We start from the raw sequence: 16,425 nt of genomic DNA, 5'->3' as shown, positions 1-16,425 counted from the left end.
TCAACATAGTGTTGGAAGTTCTGGCCAGGGCAATCAGGCAGGAGAAGGAAATAAAGAGTATTCAGTTAGGAAAAGAGGAAGCCAAATTGTCCCTGTTTGCAGATGACATGATTGTATATCTAGAAAACCCCACTGTCTCAGCCCAAAATCTCCTTAAGTTGATAAGCAACTTCAGCAAAGTCTCAGGATACAAAATCAATGTACAAAAATCACAAGCATTCTTGTACACCAATAACAGACAAACAGAGAGCCAAATCATGAGTGAACTCCCATTCACAATTGCTTCAAAGAGAATAAAATACCTAGGAATCCAACTTACAAGGGATGTGAAAGACCTCTTCAAGGAGAACTACAAACCACTGCTCAATGAAATCAAAGAGGATACAAACAAATGGAAGAATATTCCATGCTCATGGGTTGGAAGAATCAATATTGTGAAAATGGCCATACTGCCCAAGGTAATTTATAGATTCAATGCCATCCCCATCAAGCTACCAATGACTTTCTTCACAGAATTGGAAAAAACTACTTTAAAGTTGATATGGAACCAAAAAAGAGCCCGCATCGCCAAGTCAATCCTAAGCCAAAAGAACAAAGCTGGAGGCATCACGCTACCTGACTTCAAACTATACTACAAGGCTACAGTAACCAAAACAGCATGGCACTGGTACCAAAACAGAGATATAGATCAATGGAACAGAACAGAGCCCTCAGAAATAATGCCGCATATCTACAACTATCTGATCTTTGACAAACCTGACACAAACAAGCAATGGGGAAAGGATTCCCTATTTAATAAATGGTGCTGGGAAAACTGGCTAGCCATATGTAGAAAGCTGAAACTGGATCCCTTCCTTACACCTTATACAAAAATTAATTCAAGATGGATTAAAGACTTACATATTAGACCTAAAACCATAAAAACCCTAGAAGAAAACCTAGGCATTACCATTCAGGACATAGGCATGGGCAAGGACTTCATGTCTTAAACACCAAAAGCAATGGCAACAAAAGCCAAAATTGACACATGGGATCTAATTAAACTAAAGAGCTTCTGCACAGCAAAAGAAACTACCATCAGAGTGAACAGGCAACCTACAAAATGGGAGAAAATTTTCGCAACATATTCATATGACAAAGGGCTAATATCCAGAATCTACAATGAACTCAAACAAATTTACAAGAAAAAAACAAACAACCCCATCAAAAAGTGGGCAAAGGACATGAACAGACACTTCTCAAAAGAAGACATTTATGCAGCCAAAAAATACATGAAAAAATGCTCATCATCACTGGCCATCAGAGAAATGCAAATCAAAACCACAATGAGATACCATTCACACCAGTTAGAATGGCAATCATTAAAAAGTCAGGAAACAACAGGTGCTGGAGAGGATGTGGAGAAATAGGAACACTTTTACACTGTTGGTGGGACTGTAAACTAGTTCAACCATTGTGGAAGTCAGCGTGGCGATTCCTCGGGGATCTAGAACTAGAAATACCATTTGACCCAGCCATCCCATTACTGGGTATATACCCAAAGGACTATAAATCATGCTGCTATAAAGACACATGCACACGTATGTTTACTGCGGCACTATTCACAATAGCAAAGACTTGGAACCAGCCCAAATGTCCAACAACGATAGACTGGATTAAGAAAATGTGGCACATATACACCATGGAATATGATGCAGCCATAAAAAATGATGAGTCCTTTGTAGGGACATGGATGAAACTGGAAACCATCATTCTCAGTAAACTATCACAAGGACAAAAAACCAAACACCGCATGTTCTCACTCATAGGTGGGAATTTAACAATGAGAACTCATGGACACAGGAAGGGGAACATCACACTTCGGGGACTGTTGTGGGGTGGGTGTAGAGGGGAGGGATAGCATTAGGAGATATACCTAATGCTAAATGACGAGTTGATGGGTGCAGCACACCAACATATCACATGGATACATATGTAACATACCTGCACATTGTGCACATGTACCCAAAAACTTAAAGTATAATAATAAAAAAAAAAAAAAAAGAAAGGAGGTTTGGACAGACAAGGGAAATATCCAGGAGCAGGAAGGGGCACACTCTGCTGTTCCCTTTTCCCAACACCTTCCACTTACTGACAATCTCTTGGTCTTTGTCAGCCTAGTTTACCAGGTTCTTCCTTTCCCTTCCAAAGCCCTCCACCAGGACTAAGGGCTCCTTCTTCTGTCTTCCCCAGCATGGTATATATGCCCCTTCCATGGCACTTACTTCATTCCATCTTCAGTGAAAGTTGCTTATATGTCTGTTGCCCTAACTAGGTCTCCCTTTTCTTAAGGACACAGTTGTATCTTATTCATCTTTGTATCACCTCCCATTACCAATGCCCAACAAAATTGCTCACACAAAATTGCTATGTATTCAAAAAAATGTTTTTTTCATTGAATTGAATGGGAGCTAAAGTAGGATAAAGTGGAGCCAAATTATAAATAGGAATATAGGTCGGAGTTCATTCACTCAGTAAATATTTATTGAATGCTTATTGTGTCCAGGCCCTGTTCTCGGCTCTTAGGGTACATCCATGAACAAACCAGATAAAAACCTCTGCCCTTGTGCAGCTTATACTCTAGATCATAAGGGATAGGATTAGCAATAAATTTAAATAAATTTAACCATACCTACTGGAAAAAGACACATGCATGGAAATTATTAATGCTATAAGAATCTCTTGATATGCAGTTTGTATTTTTGTAGTTAATATAAGCATAATATATTCATACCTACATATCACTCCACAGGGATTTAAACTTTAAAACTACAAAGAAAACTTTATTGGTAATTTAGGAGACTTTCAAGGACCATTCTGAGCACGCTCAATTTTGTCCTTAGGCACGGTCTTTAAAACCTAACCACCTTACAAGTTGTGACTCCACTGTACCAAAATGAAGACTCTGAGACTTTTGGGAAAAAGAACCATTTTAAGTATTTGAGCATGAGAAAGATGACAGGATGAATCCACATTCTCTCAGATTAATCTGGTAACAAGGAACAAGAAAGAGTACATTCATCTGAATATAAATGGTCAAGCAACAGTGGAATTCACATCAAGAACTTTTTAAAAAACAAAACCAGTTCATGACATGTCCCATTCTTTTAGGACAACTAAAACAGTAAGAGCTCAATGTCATAAATATTTATAAGCAACTCTTAATTATAAAATCCAAAGGAAAAATTCTTAACATAACTGGCTTTAGTATGATTAAAGTTTTATCATTTGCATATATATTTCAGAGTATTTAAAAAGAATGCCAAGAAAAATCATTTTTAAATTTTGCAATAATTTTAGTCTATATACATTAATACCAATCATTTAACCCTGAAAACACAATCTTCACTAACACAATGTAAAAAATTTTTTTGACAGCAAATGACTGGAAATATTGCATTACCATAAAGCTACAAAGAGGTTCATGCTCCTAAGAGCAAAGTTAGGAAAACAAAAAAATAATAATTATACCAGTGATAAGCACCAAGACCGAACTTTTTTGCACTTAGGGCCTGATTGGTTGTATTTAAACATAACTTCTACATTAGAGTGCCAAAATAACACCTTATAATAATGGCCTGAAAAAAAGATAAAAATACACAAATACATACAAAGGTCTCGAAACAGTGAAGAATGCCCACTTTAAAAATAAAATCAATTATACTCATTTTTAAATTAATGTGACATTTGCAAAATATATTTATATGTCACTTTTCTTCCTTCTTAAGTCATTTTATACAATTCAGATTGTTCCATTTTTTTCCATTAGTTGTCACACTAAAGTAAATAAATATGTTAAATTATGTAGGTTTGCAGTAATGAATCCAAACCATTAGCGCTAGATTGAGTAGCTCCAGCAATCTTCCTTGCAACTCACTCCAACTGGTGAAACAGATTATTTATCTTTATAATTTTAAAAGCCTTAGCCAGGTGAGAGAGAGAGAGAGAGAGTATGTGTGTGTGTATGTGTACAAGTTTGCCAGAGCAGTATGGGACAGTGAGTACCAACCAGAAAGAGGTGAGACATACAAACAAGCTTACACAATGGTCTAACTAACCCCTAAAAGACTTGGGCAGTCAGACACTGAGTTACCCTCAAAATAAACCTGAGGCTGAGCAATGGGGGAACCAGAAGATCTGTCACCACAATGACAGGTTTGGAAAACAAAAACTAAAGTGGGATGTATCAGGCACAGCATTCCTGTGACACTGGAGGACACGAAGCAGCAATAGCCACTTTTCAGGCAGGGATAAGGGATTGGGATCCCCTGGGTCTGCAGCTGAGGGTCCCTGGCACTTCCCAGAGGGCACTGCAGCAGCCTCTGGCAGTGGCCCTCCCTCTTACCCACTGACAATGTCTTAGGGTTCCCAGAGTGTGAACCTGGGTATCCCTCTTCCTGGTCCCAAGGGTGCTCCCAATACAATACTTTCCCTCCCACAGGCTTGGCCAAAACCATTACCACCCTTTCACTTCCAACTCAGTTTCAGAAAGGGTGTCTCCTGTCCTGTGGGGTCCCTGAGTTTGAGATAATGCCAACATACTGGAGGCTGTAGAGCAATAACATGTGAAGTCAGGCAGTCACTTTAAAACTTAAGCAATCTACATGCAGTATTAGCCAGTTGTTGTTATCTCAGTAACACTTCTTACCTAAGTAGTTTTTCCACACAACTTATAATATAAAGGACAAAGAAAAAATATTGCTGGAACATGATAGACTTTTTAAAGTTCAGTGTTGAAACTCCTTATGGAAAAGAAAAGGAGACATTACTTTTCCACTTTCTATTTCCTGTCTGTGGCTTTGAGGCAAAAGAACACTAAGGTTCCTGTGAAGTTCCCTCTGCCATTCCACCAGCACAACAATCCCAGGGAATTCCTGAGCTGTCTACCTCCTAAATTTGTAATCATAACTCTGGACATGTCTATACAGCTCTCTAGTTCAGTTTCAAAATCCACAGCATTTGGAAACAAAATGACACAGTTGCATTCTTTAAATGCCAGTCATGAAATCATCACTTAAAAAAACAAAGAGAAACTAGATAGAATATATATAAATATATGTGTCAAATAAAATTATTTCATTTTTAAAGGTATTTTATTTGGTATGTTGAAGACATGTCTATGACTGCTTCTAAAAGCCCTGGGGAGGAGCCTCATATAGTATGCTGCAGTATATTTTGTCCCAACATTGTCATGTGCAATCAGTGAATTTCAGTCACACCAAAATAATAATCTAACCTGTGTGAACATGCAACTTCTCTTTTTATTCTCTGCAAAACTAAATTCCCTTCTTTATAAAATGATTAGATTTGAGGATCAAGTTAAAATCCACTATATTTCAAGTTAAACTCTGAGGGTTCTGCACAACTATAGCATGATTTTAAATTCATATTGGCATTCACTTTTCTGAATTTTCCTATGTGTATCCTAAATAAATTTCCTGGACCATATTTAGTGAGAAATTAAAAGAGATTTACATTGCACTGTGAAGTTCTAATAAATTCTCAGTTGATCGGGGTTTATCTCTTAGCTCAATGTCATACAATCTCTACATGACGCAAGCATATGGACAAAAAGTATTTTAAATACAAAACCCTTAGCTCTGTGTCATAAATAAATTTGGGTAAAAACGCAGGCCTTCCACTGAGTCATCACGGCAAAGATGGCCCATCTTCTCTGCAAGCAGCAACCTAAAAAAAAAAAAAAACAAAAAAACCCCCACACAATTATCTGTCTATGCAGACACATAAACATACATTGTAATGAAAGGTAAGAACCTTACTTACCTTTCTTTGGCTAGGAGGACAGACATTCCCACAAGCTTAGCAAACTCTTCTGATGTTAGGGATCCCTTTTCTGAAACCTAAATAGAAACACACAGCAGAAAAAAAATCTAATTAATTTAGGACACTAATTTAAACACACTCTGGGTTCTAATGGTAGGCAGAATGTATACCAGTATACGCAAGAAATAATTTACTGAATGTCCTACTAAAATCCAAAGAACATTCACACTATAACGAAATCTTAACTAATGCTTAATCCTACAAAAGTTGAAGGACCCAGAAGAGACATAATAGAGGCTCAAATATCAAGATCAAGCTCTCTATAATGTAACGGTCACTGTACTAAGGCCTAAAAAGAACTATTTGATATTCTGAAAAAGAATATGTAACAAATTCTGAGTACATGTTAACGCTCCAGCGAAGGGACTTTACGTTTAGTTTAAAATATGTGGTAGAAATATCTGTAGTCTTGGGGTTTTCGTCTAGTTGAAAATGAGAAGGATAGGCTGGGCGCGGTGGCTCATACTTGTAATCCCAGCACTTTGGGAGGCCGAGGCGGGCGGATCACGAGGTCAGGAGATCGAGACCACAGTGAAACCCCGTCTCTACTAAAAATACAAAAAATTAGCCCGGCATGGTGGTGGGCGCCTGTAGTCCCAGCTACTCAGGAGGCTGAGGCAGGAGAATGGCGTGAACCTGGGAGGCGGAGCTTGCAGTGAGCCGAGACTGCGCCACTGCACTCCAGCCTGGGCGACAGAGCAAGACTCCATCTCAAAAAAAAAAAAAAAAAAAAAAAGAAAATGGGAAGGATAATAAATAGAAGTTATTCGAATTATACAGGCTCACCATAGAAGCTATGAAGACAGTACTATTTCAAGCATCCTAATGAGTAATATTGGCAGTTTGGCCAGTAAAATCCATCTAAACTACTGTTGCTTTTTATATATTTTGAAGCAATTATTTTCATAAAACTTGTGGCATTTTATCAAGCTGCTTATGTAGGTGTTACTAGAAGAAAAAGTTTAATTGTGTTGTAACATCTGATAAAGTTAAAAACCTGTTCTCAACACTGAGCTTTAATAGAAAAGAAAGCACCTCACTAATTCTAATTCTCCTTACATGTAAGATGTTAAGAGTGTCAAGAAGTTTCAAAAAGTTCTTAATGTATGACTTTGGTTAATATTGATTCATTGTTAGTGATAAACCGTTTTTATTTGGGTGTGTGAATGTTACTTTTTCAGTAAAGTTAAATTCAAAAGGAAATCCTGTTTTTTGAGTTGCTAAGCCTTCGGGTCTTCGTAGCAAGCTCTAAAGACTGGAGAAAACGGGCTTCACATACTGTCTCCAGGGCCGAGGCCACCATTTCCTCTTCCTTGTGAGACTGAAGCTCAATTACCATGACGCCACTGTCAAACACACGGAGCCTGAAAACCACAGGTGCGAGAACAAAGCCAGGAATTATCTAGGATATTCAACTGCTGAAAAGGAGGACATCTTTTATACCTTCTTTTATGCCCAGATATGAGGGCAATATTAAAAAAAACAACACTTAAAACATATCAAAACCAAGCAACAATGGCATAAACAGCTCATGAATACACAGATAATAAAATTGTGAACTAAAATCTACATGCTAAATAAAATTACTGGCTTTTTTTTAGACGGAGTTTCGCTCTTGCTGCCCAGGCTGGAGTGCAAATGGCATGATCTTGGCTCACCGCAACCTTTGCCTCCCAGGTTCAAGCGATTCTCCTGCCTCAGCCTCCCCAGTAGCTGGGATTACAGGCATGTGCCACCACGCCCGGCTAATTTTGTATTTTTAGGAGAGACGGGGTTTCTCCATGTTGGTCAGGTTGGTCTTGAACTCCCGACCTCAGGTGATCTGCCCGCCTCAGCCTCCCAAAGGGCTGGGATTACAGGTGTGAGCCACCACGCCCAGCCACCTGGCTACTTTTTTAAACTTAAGAATAAGGAAAAGAATATTCACAGCTGAACATCTCCAGAGACTAACACAAAATATCTAAGGGAAGAGGGGCTAGTTATTCTGACCTCATGGGAAGAACCCACATTCTTATCTCATTCCCCCAAATCCACAAGAGTCTGACTCCTAGCCCTGTTAGGACATGCCCAGCCCTGATAAAGATGAAATAATATAATTTCAAGAAAGCAATAATCTGGCTTGACACTAGGGATGGCAAACTCGGCTGGGCTTTCCCATCTACCCCATGCAGAATCATGGTTGCAGGTGGCAAACTTCCTGCAGAGGTTCCTTTACCTGAGAGGTAATTTCAGTGCTTCCAGCATCTTGCACGCATTCACTAAATCTTCTGGTGAGAGCAACTAATAGGGAAAAAAAATCCAGTAATGCTATACAATGGTAATGATCACTAAAACAGAAGAGTAAATTTTAAAATTACCATTTATCAATAATTTTAGGTGATTTAATCACTACAAAGCAAAAAAGATTGACAAAGGAACCAAAGACTTCTATTCATTAAAGCAGTGGTACCCAATAAAATATGCATGCCACATATGTCACTGTAAATTTTATAGTAGCCACATTAAAAAAAATAAAAAAGAGGCCATGCACGGTGGCTCACGCCTGTAATCCTAGCACTTTGGGAGGCTGAGGCAGGTGAATCACAAGGTCAAGAATTCGAGACCGGCCTGGCCAACATGGTGAAACCCCATCTCTACTAAAAATACAACAATTAGCCGGGTGCGGTGGCGGGTGCCTGTAATCCCAGCTACTCAAGAGGCTAAGGCAGGTGAATTGCTTGAACCCAGGAGGCGGAGTTTGCGGTGAGCCGAGATCGCACCATGCACTCCAGCCTGGGCGATAGTGCGAGACTCCATCTCAAAAAAAAAAAAAAAAATAGTAAAAAGAAACACGTGAAATTAATTTTAATGCATATATTTTAAGATTGAACATAGAACCAATTCAACATATAATCAAAACAAAAAATTATTAATGAGATATTTAACATTTCCTTATTAATGAGATATTTAACATACGAAGTCTTCTGAATCTGGTGCATTTTTATACTTGCAGCATATCTTGATTTGGATTAACTACATTTCAAGTCCGCAGTCAGCACATGATGTGGCCACCCTTGTGGACAGTGCAGCCTTAACAAATCAGCATAGTGTGGTGATGACAAGCACAGCTTTCAGTCCCACAGGATGGCTCCAGAGCCAGTCCAGCCCAGATCCAAATACCTGTCAAACCACTGTCTCTGGCTGTGGCCTTGCTCAAGTTATTTCATCTTTTTAAGTTTCAATTTCCTATTCTTCAAATTATCCCCTACAGTAAAAGTAGCCATGTCACTGAGTTATTGGGAGGATAAATGAGGTAACACGTGCAGAGTGTCCAGTGGATGGTAAGTACTGACTAATGGCAGCTATGATCAGCATTCAGATAAAAACACAGAGCAGGGGCTTAACTCATGGGACTGGGTGAGCCATCTGCATGGAGGTGACTGCTGGGGCACAAAGAATATCTAGACAGAACCTTGGAGGCCAAGGACATCTGGATGTGAAGGAGTAAGGACAGCTGAAGAATAGCCACTGCTGATACCCAGCCAAAGGGGCAGGGCAGCTTTCCCTCTGCATTGTCTGCAAGGCAACTTGTTCCAACCGAGTTGATTCAAAAGAGAACTATTGCAGAGGAAGGGCTTCCTGAAAAACTTTATTTATCACAAAACAAAGAGAAAATATTAGAGCTGAACAGTTTCATTCAGTCCAAACCCTTATATCAAAGGTAAGAAAACTGGCTCCCTAAATGTTGGCAAGGATGTGGAGAAAGGGGAACTCTTACACATTGTTGGTGGGAAGGTAAATTAGTACAGCCACTATGAAAAACGGTATGGCGATTTCTCAAAAAACTGTAAATAGAACTATCACATGATCCAGCAATCCCACTGCTGGGTATATATCCAACAGAAAGGAAAGGAGTATATCAAAGAGAAATCTACACTCCCATGTTTATTGCAGCACTATTCACAACAGTCAACATCATTTGCAACAACATGGACGGAACTGGAAGACATTGTTTAGTGAAGTAAGCTAGCACAGAAAGACAAATATCACATGTTCTCACTCATATGTGGGAGTTAAAAAAATTGATTTCATGCAGATAGAGAGTAGAAAAATGGTCATTAGAGGGTGAGAAGAGTGTGGGGAAGGAGGGATAAAGAGAGGTTGGTTTAATGGGTACAAAAATACAATTAGAAGGAATAAGAGGCCAGACGCAGTGGCCATGCCTGTAATCCCAGCACTTTGGGAGGCCAAGGGGGGTGGATCACCTGAGGTCAGGAGTTCAAGACCAGCCTGGCCAACATGGAGAAACCCCGTCTCTACTAAAAATACAAAAATTAGCCAGGCGTGGTAGCAGTCGCCTGTAATTCCCAGTTACTCGGGAGGCTGAGGCAGGAGAATTGCTTGAACTGGGGAGGTGGAGGTTGCAGTGAGCTGAGGTTGTGCCACTGCACTCCAGCCTGGGTGACAAAAGTAAGACTGTCTCAAAAAAAAAAAAGGGGGTAGTAAGATATAGTATTCAGTAGTACAATAGGGCAATTATAGTTAACAATAATCTATTGTATATTTCTTTTTTTTTTAATTTACTTATTTTTTGAGACGCAATCTTGCTCTGTGGCCCAGGCTGGAGTGCAGTGGCGTGATCTTGGCTCACTGCAATCTCCACCTTCCTACTTTAAGCGATTCTCCTGCCTCAGCCTCTCAAGTAGCTGAGATTACAGGTGCTCACCACCACGCCCGGCTAATTTTTGTATTTTTAGTAGAGATGGGGTTTCGCCATGTTGGCCAGGGTGGTCTCAAACTCCTGACTTCAGGCGACCTGCCTGCCTCAGCCTCCCAAAGTGCTGGGATTACAGGCATGAGCCACCACACCCAGCCCTATTGTAGATTTCAAAGTAACTAGAAAAGTGGAATTGGAATGTTCCTAACACAAAGAAATGATAAACACTGGAGGTGACAGACTCTCAATTTCCCTGATTTGGTCATTACACATTATATGCTTGTATCAAAATTTCACATGTACCCCATAAATATGTACAACTATTATGTATCCATAAAAAAGAAAAAAATAAAAATTTGGGGGCTGGGCATGGCGGCTCATGCCTGTAATCCCAGCACTTTGTTTGGGAGGCCGAGGTTGGTAGATCACCTTAGGTCAGGAGTTCAAGACAAGTTTGGCCAACATGGGGAAACCCCGATTCTACTAAAAGTATGAAAATTCTCCTGGTGTGGTGGCACACGGCTGTAATCCCAGCTACTTGAGAAGCTGAAGCACAAGAATTGCTTGAACCCAGGAGGCAGAGGTTTCAGTGAGCCAAGGTTGTGCCACTGCATTCTACAGAGTGATACTCTGTCTCAAAAATACAAAACAAAACAAAAATTTTAAAGGTAAAAAAAAAAAATGTGGTACATATATACAATGAAATACTATTCAGCACAAAACAGAATAAAATCCTTTCATTTGCAGCAACATGGATGAACCTGGAGGATATTATGTTAGGTGAAATAAGCCAGACATAGCAAGACAAACACCACTTGATCTCACTTACATGTAGAGTCTTTAAAAAGTTGATCTCATAGAAGCAGAGAGTAGAAGAGTGGTTACCAGAGGCTGAGGAGGGTAGGTGGGAGGAGGGGATGGAGAGAGGTTGGTCAACAGATACAAAGTTACAGTTAGAAAGCATGAGTTCTGCTGCTATATTACACACCGTGACTAGATAATAACAATGCAGTGTATTCTTTTTTTTTTCTGTTTCTGAGTACTTTTTTTTTTTTTTTTTGAGACGGAGTTTTGCTCTGTCACCCAGGCTAGAGTGCAATGGTGCAATCTCGGTTCACTGCAACCTCCACCTCCCTGGTTCAAGCAATTCCCCTGCCTCAGCCTCCTGAGTAGCTGGGATTACAGGCACACACCACCACGCCCAGATAATTTTTTTGTATTTTTAGTAGAGATGGGGTTTCACCATGTTGGCCAGACTGGTCTCAAACTCCTGACCTCAGACAATCCGCTCGCCTCAGCCTCCCAAAGTGCTGGGATTACAGGTGTGAGCTACCATGCCCGGCCCGGAGTACTTTTTATTGATACGTAATATCTTACATATTTATGGGGTACAGGGGCTATTTTTATTAATACACATGCATAAAATGTGTAATGATCAAGTCAGGGTATTTGGGGGTACCTATTACCTGAAGTATTTATCATGTCTATGTTTTAGGAACATTTCAAGTCCTCCCTTCTAGCTACTTTGAAATATACAATACATTGTTGCCACCCTACTCTGCTATTGAACATTAGAATTTATTCCTTCTAACAGTATGTTTGTACCTATTAACCAACCTTTCTTCTTCCCCGCTCCCACTTATACACCTTTCCCAGTCTCTGATATCTATCATCTATTCTCTACCTCCATGAGATTAGCTTTTTTAGCTCCCACGTGAGTGAGAACACGCAATATTTGTCTTTCTGTGTCTGGCTTACTTCACTTAACATAAAGACTTCCAGTTTCTCCATGTTGCTGCAAATGATGTGATTTCATTCTTTTTTTATGACTGAATTGTATTCCATTTGTATGTATCTGACATTTTCTTTATCCGTTCATCACTGATGGACACTTAGGTTGATTCTATCTTTGTTTTTTTAAAAAATGTTTATTTTAGATTAGGGGGTATATGTGAAAGTTTGCTACACAGATAAACTTTTGTGTCACTAGGGTTTGCTGTACAGATTATTTCATTGCCTAGGTATCAATATTAAGCCCACTACCCAATAGTTATCTGTTTTGCTCCTCTCCCTCCCCCTAGTCTCTACCCTTAAGTACATTCTAGTGTTTGTTGTTCCTTCTTTGTGTTCATAAGTTCTCATCATTTATATCCCACTTATAAGTGAGAATATGGGTATTTGGCTTTCTGTTGCTGCACTAGTTTGCTAAGGATAATAGCCTCCAGCTCCATCCATGTTCCCACAAAAGAATTATCTTGCTCTTTTTTATGGCTGCATATGACAGACAAGAGAGGATTTTTAATGTTATTACCAGAAAGAAATGATAAATGTTTAAAGTGATGAATATATTAATTGCCCTGTGATATGGTTTGGCTCTGTGTCCCCACCCAAATCTCATCTTGTAGCTCCCATAGTTCCCACATATTTGTGAAGGACCTGGTGGGAGATGATTGAATTATGGGGGTGGGTCTTTCCTGTGCTCTTCTGGTGATAGTGACTGTTTCTGATGAGATCTGATGGTTTTAAAAATAGGAGTTGCCTGCCCAAGCTCTCTTTGCCTGCCACCATCCACGTAAGATGTGACTTGCTCCTCCTTGCCTTCCGCCATGATTGTGAGGCCTCCCCAGCCATGTGGAACTGTGAGTCCAATTAAACCTTTCTTTTGTAAATTGCCCAGTATCAGGTATGTCTTTATCAGCAGCATGAAAATGGACTAATACACCCTGATTTGATCATTATGCAACGTATACATGCACTGAAACACCATATAGTACCCCATGAATATGTACAATTATTGTGTCAATTATAAAGAAAAATAGAAAAAGTTTTGAATAGCAAAAAATAAAAATAAAAAAAAAGAGGAAGAAGGAAAACTGAGTCTCAGAGATGTTATGTAAACTACTGAAGGTCACTAAGCAAATCACTATCAAAACTAGGAAAAGAATCTACCTCCTAGATCCCAGGACAGTATTCTTTCACTGTACCACAGTGCTTCTCAAAATAGCTTTGATATTCACAACCCTTCCTCAAATTGTATTAGGAATTTGTATTAAGAAAATCTATATTTAGTTAAAAGAATATTTAAATTTTCTATTCTTACTTCCATTCCTCGAGCTCGGTTTACTAAGCAGTACACTTCCGTGAGTGACATTATTCCCCCTCGTTCCTGTTAAAATATGAAATTTTTAAAAAAGTATTATGTTACAATTACACCAGTTAGCATTTCTTAACAGAAATCATAATCACAGTGAAATCAGAAATCAGAAAAATTTTTAAGAAGCTTATAAAAAACTTTATTTATACAAAGGAGAAACTATTCAGATACCACAAGGCAGTTTAGATTCAATACTTGCATTTTAATGTCATTACCACTTTATTTTTTTATTTTTATTTTTATTTTTTTGAGATGGAGTTTCTCTCTGTCACCCAGGCCGGAGTGCAGTGGTACAATCTCGGCTCACTGCAACCTCCACCTCCCGGGTTCAAGCAATTCTCCTGCCTCAGCCTCCTGAGTAGCTGGAACTACAGGCATGCACCACCACACTCGGCTAATTTTTTTGTATTTTTAGTAGGGACAGGGTTTCATCATGTTGGTCAGGCTGGTCTTGAACTTCTGACCTCAAATGATCTGCTCACCTTAGTCTCCCAAAGTGCTGGGATTACAGGCGTGAGCCACTGTGCCCAGCCTCATTACCATTTTAACATTTACTTAAATGAAAAAAGGGTCTCTACACCATGTTTCAAAAAATACATTTAAATGTTTTAACTTATTCCAGCTAATAAATGAGGAAAGTATAGAATTAAGTAAGACTATTACCATTTTGCAACCTCCAATGAAATAACAGATCTAGGTAATGACTGTCAATGGCTGTTAACATCACAAAAATTTTTTTAAAAATTAAAAAAAAGACAATCAGACATTATGTATCTCTTGACGAAAGTACACAACAGCCTCTATGAAATAGTCTTGCAATAATAATTTTTAAAAACCGTAACAAAACTTTATTATAAATACCAGTTTATAGGAAATACATAGGACCGGAAAAGCACCCTCTATAGTCTAAACAACTAATTTCTTCAGGAAACATATTGTGGGGTGGGAGGTAAGAGGCAGGAGAAGAAAGAACCCATGAAATTAAAAACAAACAAACAAACAAACTTTTGAAACAAATCAACAAGCTGCAATGAATCCTGATTGAAACAGACCAACTGTAAGAGAAAATGTGAATACTAGGCCGGCACAGTGGCTCACACCTGTAATCCCAGTACTTTGGGAGTCCGAGGCAGGGGGATAAACTGAGGTCAGGAGTTCGAGACTAGCCTGGCCAACATGGTGAAACTCTGTCTCTACTAAAAATACAAAACAATTAGCTGGGCATGGTGGCGGGTGCCTGTAATCCCAGCTACTGAGGAGGCTGGGGCAGGAGAATTGCTTGAACCCGGGAGGCACAGGTTGCAGTGAGCTGAGATTGCACCACTGCAGTCCAGACTGGGTGACAATAGTGAGACTCTGTCTCAAGCCAAAAAAAAAGAAAATGTAGCACTTTGGGAGGCCGAGGCGGGCGGACCACGAGGTCAGGAGATTGAGACTACGGTGAAACCCCGTCTCTACTAAAAATACAAAAAATTAGCCGGGCGCGGTGGGGTGGCAGGCGCCTGTAGTCCCAGCTACTCTGGAGGCTGAGGCAGGAGAATGGCGTGAACCTGGGAGGCAGAGCTTGCAGGAGCTGAGATTGCGCCACTGCACTCCAGCCTGGGTGACAGAGCGAGACCTCGTCTCAAAAAAAAAAAAAAAAAATGTGAACGCTAGATATTAGATAACATTAAGAAATTATTTTAATTTTTTAGATTATGAAATGGGGTATAGTTGTATTTAAAAGAGTATCATTAGAGTTACATACTGAAATATTTACAGATAAAGTGATGTGATGTCTGGGATTTGCTTTAAAATAATTTTGAGTCATCCAGAAGAAGCTGGATGATGGCCACAGAGGATTCATTATACTATTCTATTTGGCATAGGTTTGAAAGCTTTTTTAATACAAGTGCTTTAATAAACTCTTGATTGCCTGAATACTATCAGACTAGAAGATGAATCTGTATTATGGGATGATTAATAGTACTAAATAGTAAAGACTAGATGTATGGAAATATATCTATTCAGAGAAAGATCATATATTTCCTTTTTAAAAATAAGGAAAACTTCATATCAAATAGATTTAGAAAGTTATAGATGTCAAAAATGAAAATTAAAAACAACTTAGAAAATTACAAAGAATAAGGCCGGGCGCAGTGGCTCACGCCTGTAATCCCAGCACTTTGGGAGGCCGAGGCAGGTGAATCACGAGGTCAGGAGATCGAGACCATCCTGGCTAACACGGTGAAACCCCGTCTCTACTAGAAAATACAAAAAATTAGCCGGGCGTAGTGGCGGCTGCCTGTAGTCCCAGCTACTTGGGAGGCTGAGGCAGGAGAATGGCGTGAACCCGGGAGGCGGAGCTTGCAGTGGGCCGAGATCGCACCACTGCACTCCAGCCTGGGCGACAGAGCGAGACTCCGGCTCAAAAAAAAGAAAGAAAATTACAAAGAATAGGGCCAGGCGCGGTGGCTCACGCCTGTAATCCCAGCACTTTGGGAGGCAGAGGCGGACGGATCACGAGGTCAGGAGATCGAGACCATCCTGGATAACACGGTGAAACTCCGTCTCTACTAAAAATACAAAAAAATAGCCGGGCGTGATGGTAGGCGCCTATGGTTCCAGCTACTTGGGAGGCTGAGGCAGGAGAATGGCGTGAACCCGACATCGCGCCATTGCATTCCAGCCTGGGCAACAGAGCGAGACTCCG

The 16,425-nt window shown here is 39.8% G+C and overlaps 1 protein-coding gene across 3 annotated transcripts in view; it reads right to left on the bottom strand.

Annotated features, from left to right (window-relative positions):
* Positions 1–2,407: 2,407 nt before the first annotated feature.
* VPS36 (vacuolar protein sorting 36 homolog) overlaps positions 2,408–16,425 on the bottom strand; it is a 39,927-nt gene continuing 25,909 nt past the window's right edge. For 2 of the 3 annotated variants that reach the window (XM_003257414.3, XM_012506947.2), the window contains exons 10-14: positions 13,680–13,745; positions 8,099–8,163; positions 7,163–7,247; positions 5,824–5,900; positions 2,411–5,727 (exon numbers count right to left, since the gene is read on the bottom strand). In XM_003257414.3, coding sequence (XP_003257462.1) covers positions 5,634–5,727; positions 5,824–5,900; positions 7,163–7,247; positions 8,099–8,163; positions 13,680–13,745 — 387 coding nt within the window. In that variant the 3' untranslated portion in view covers positions 2,411–5,633. Of the gene's footprint in view, positions 5,728–5,823; positions 5,901–7,162; positions 7,248–8,098; positions 8,164–13,679; positions 13,746–16,425 lie in introns of all 3 variants that reach the window. The other variant, XM_030813455.1, reaches the window with a different exon arrangement.

The sequence above is a fragment of the Nomascus leucogenys genome, chromosome 5 (assembly GCF_006542625.1).
Source record: "Nomascus leucogenys isolate Asia chromosome 5, Asia_NLE_v1, whole genome shotgun sequence".
Taxonomy (NCBI): Eukaryota; Metazoa; Chordata; class Mammalia; order Primates; family Hylobatidae; genus Nomascus; species Nomascus leucogenys.
The sequence above is the reverse complement of the archived record's forward strand: the minus strand, read 5'-3'. Positions and strand labels throughout refer to the sequence as shown.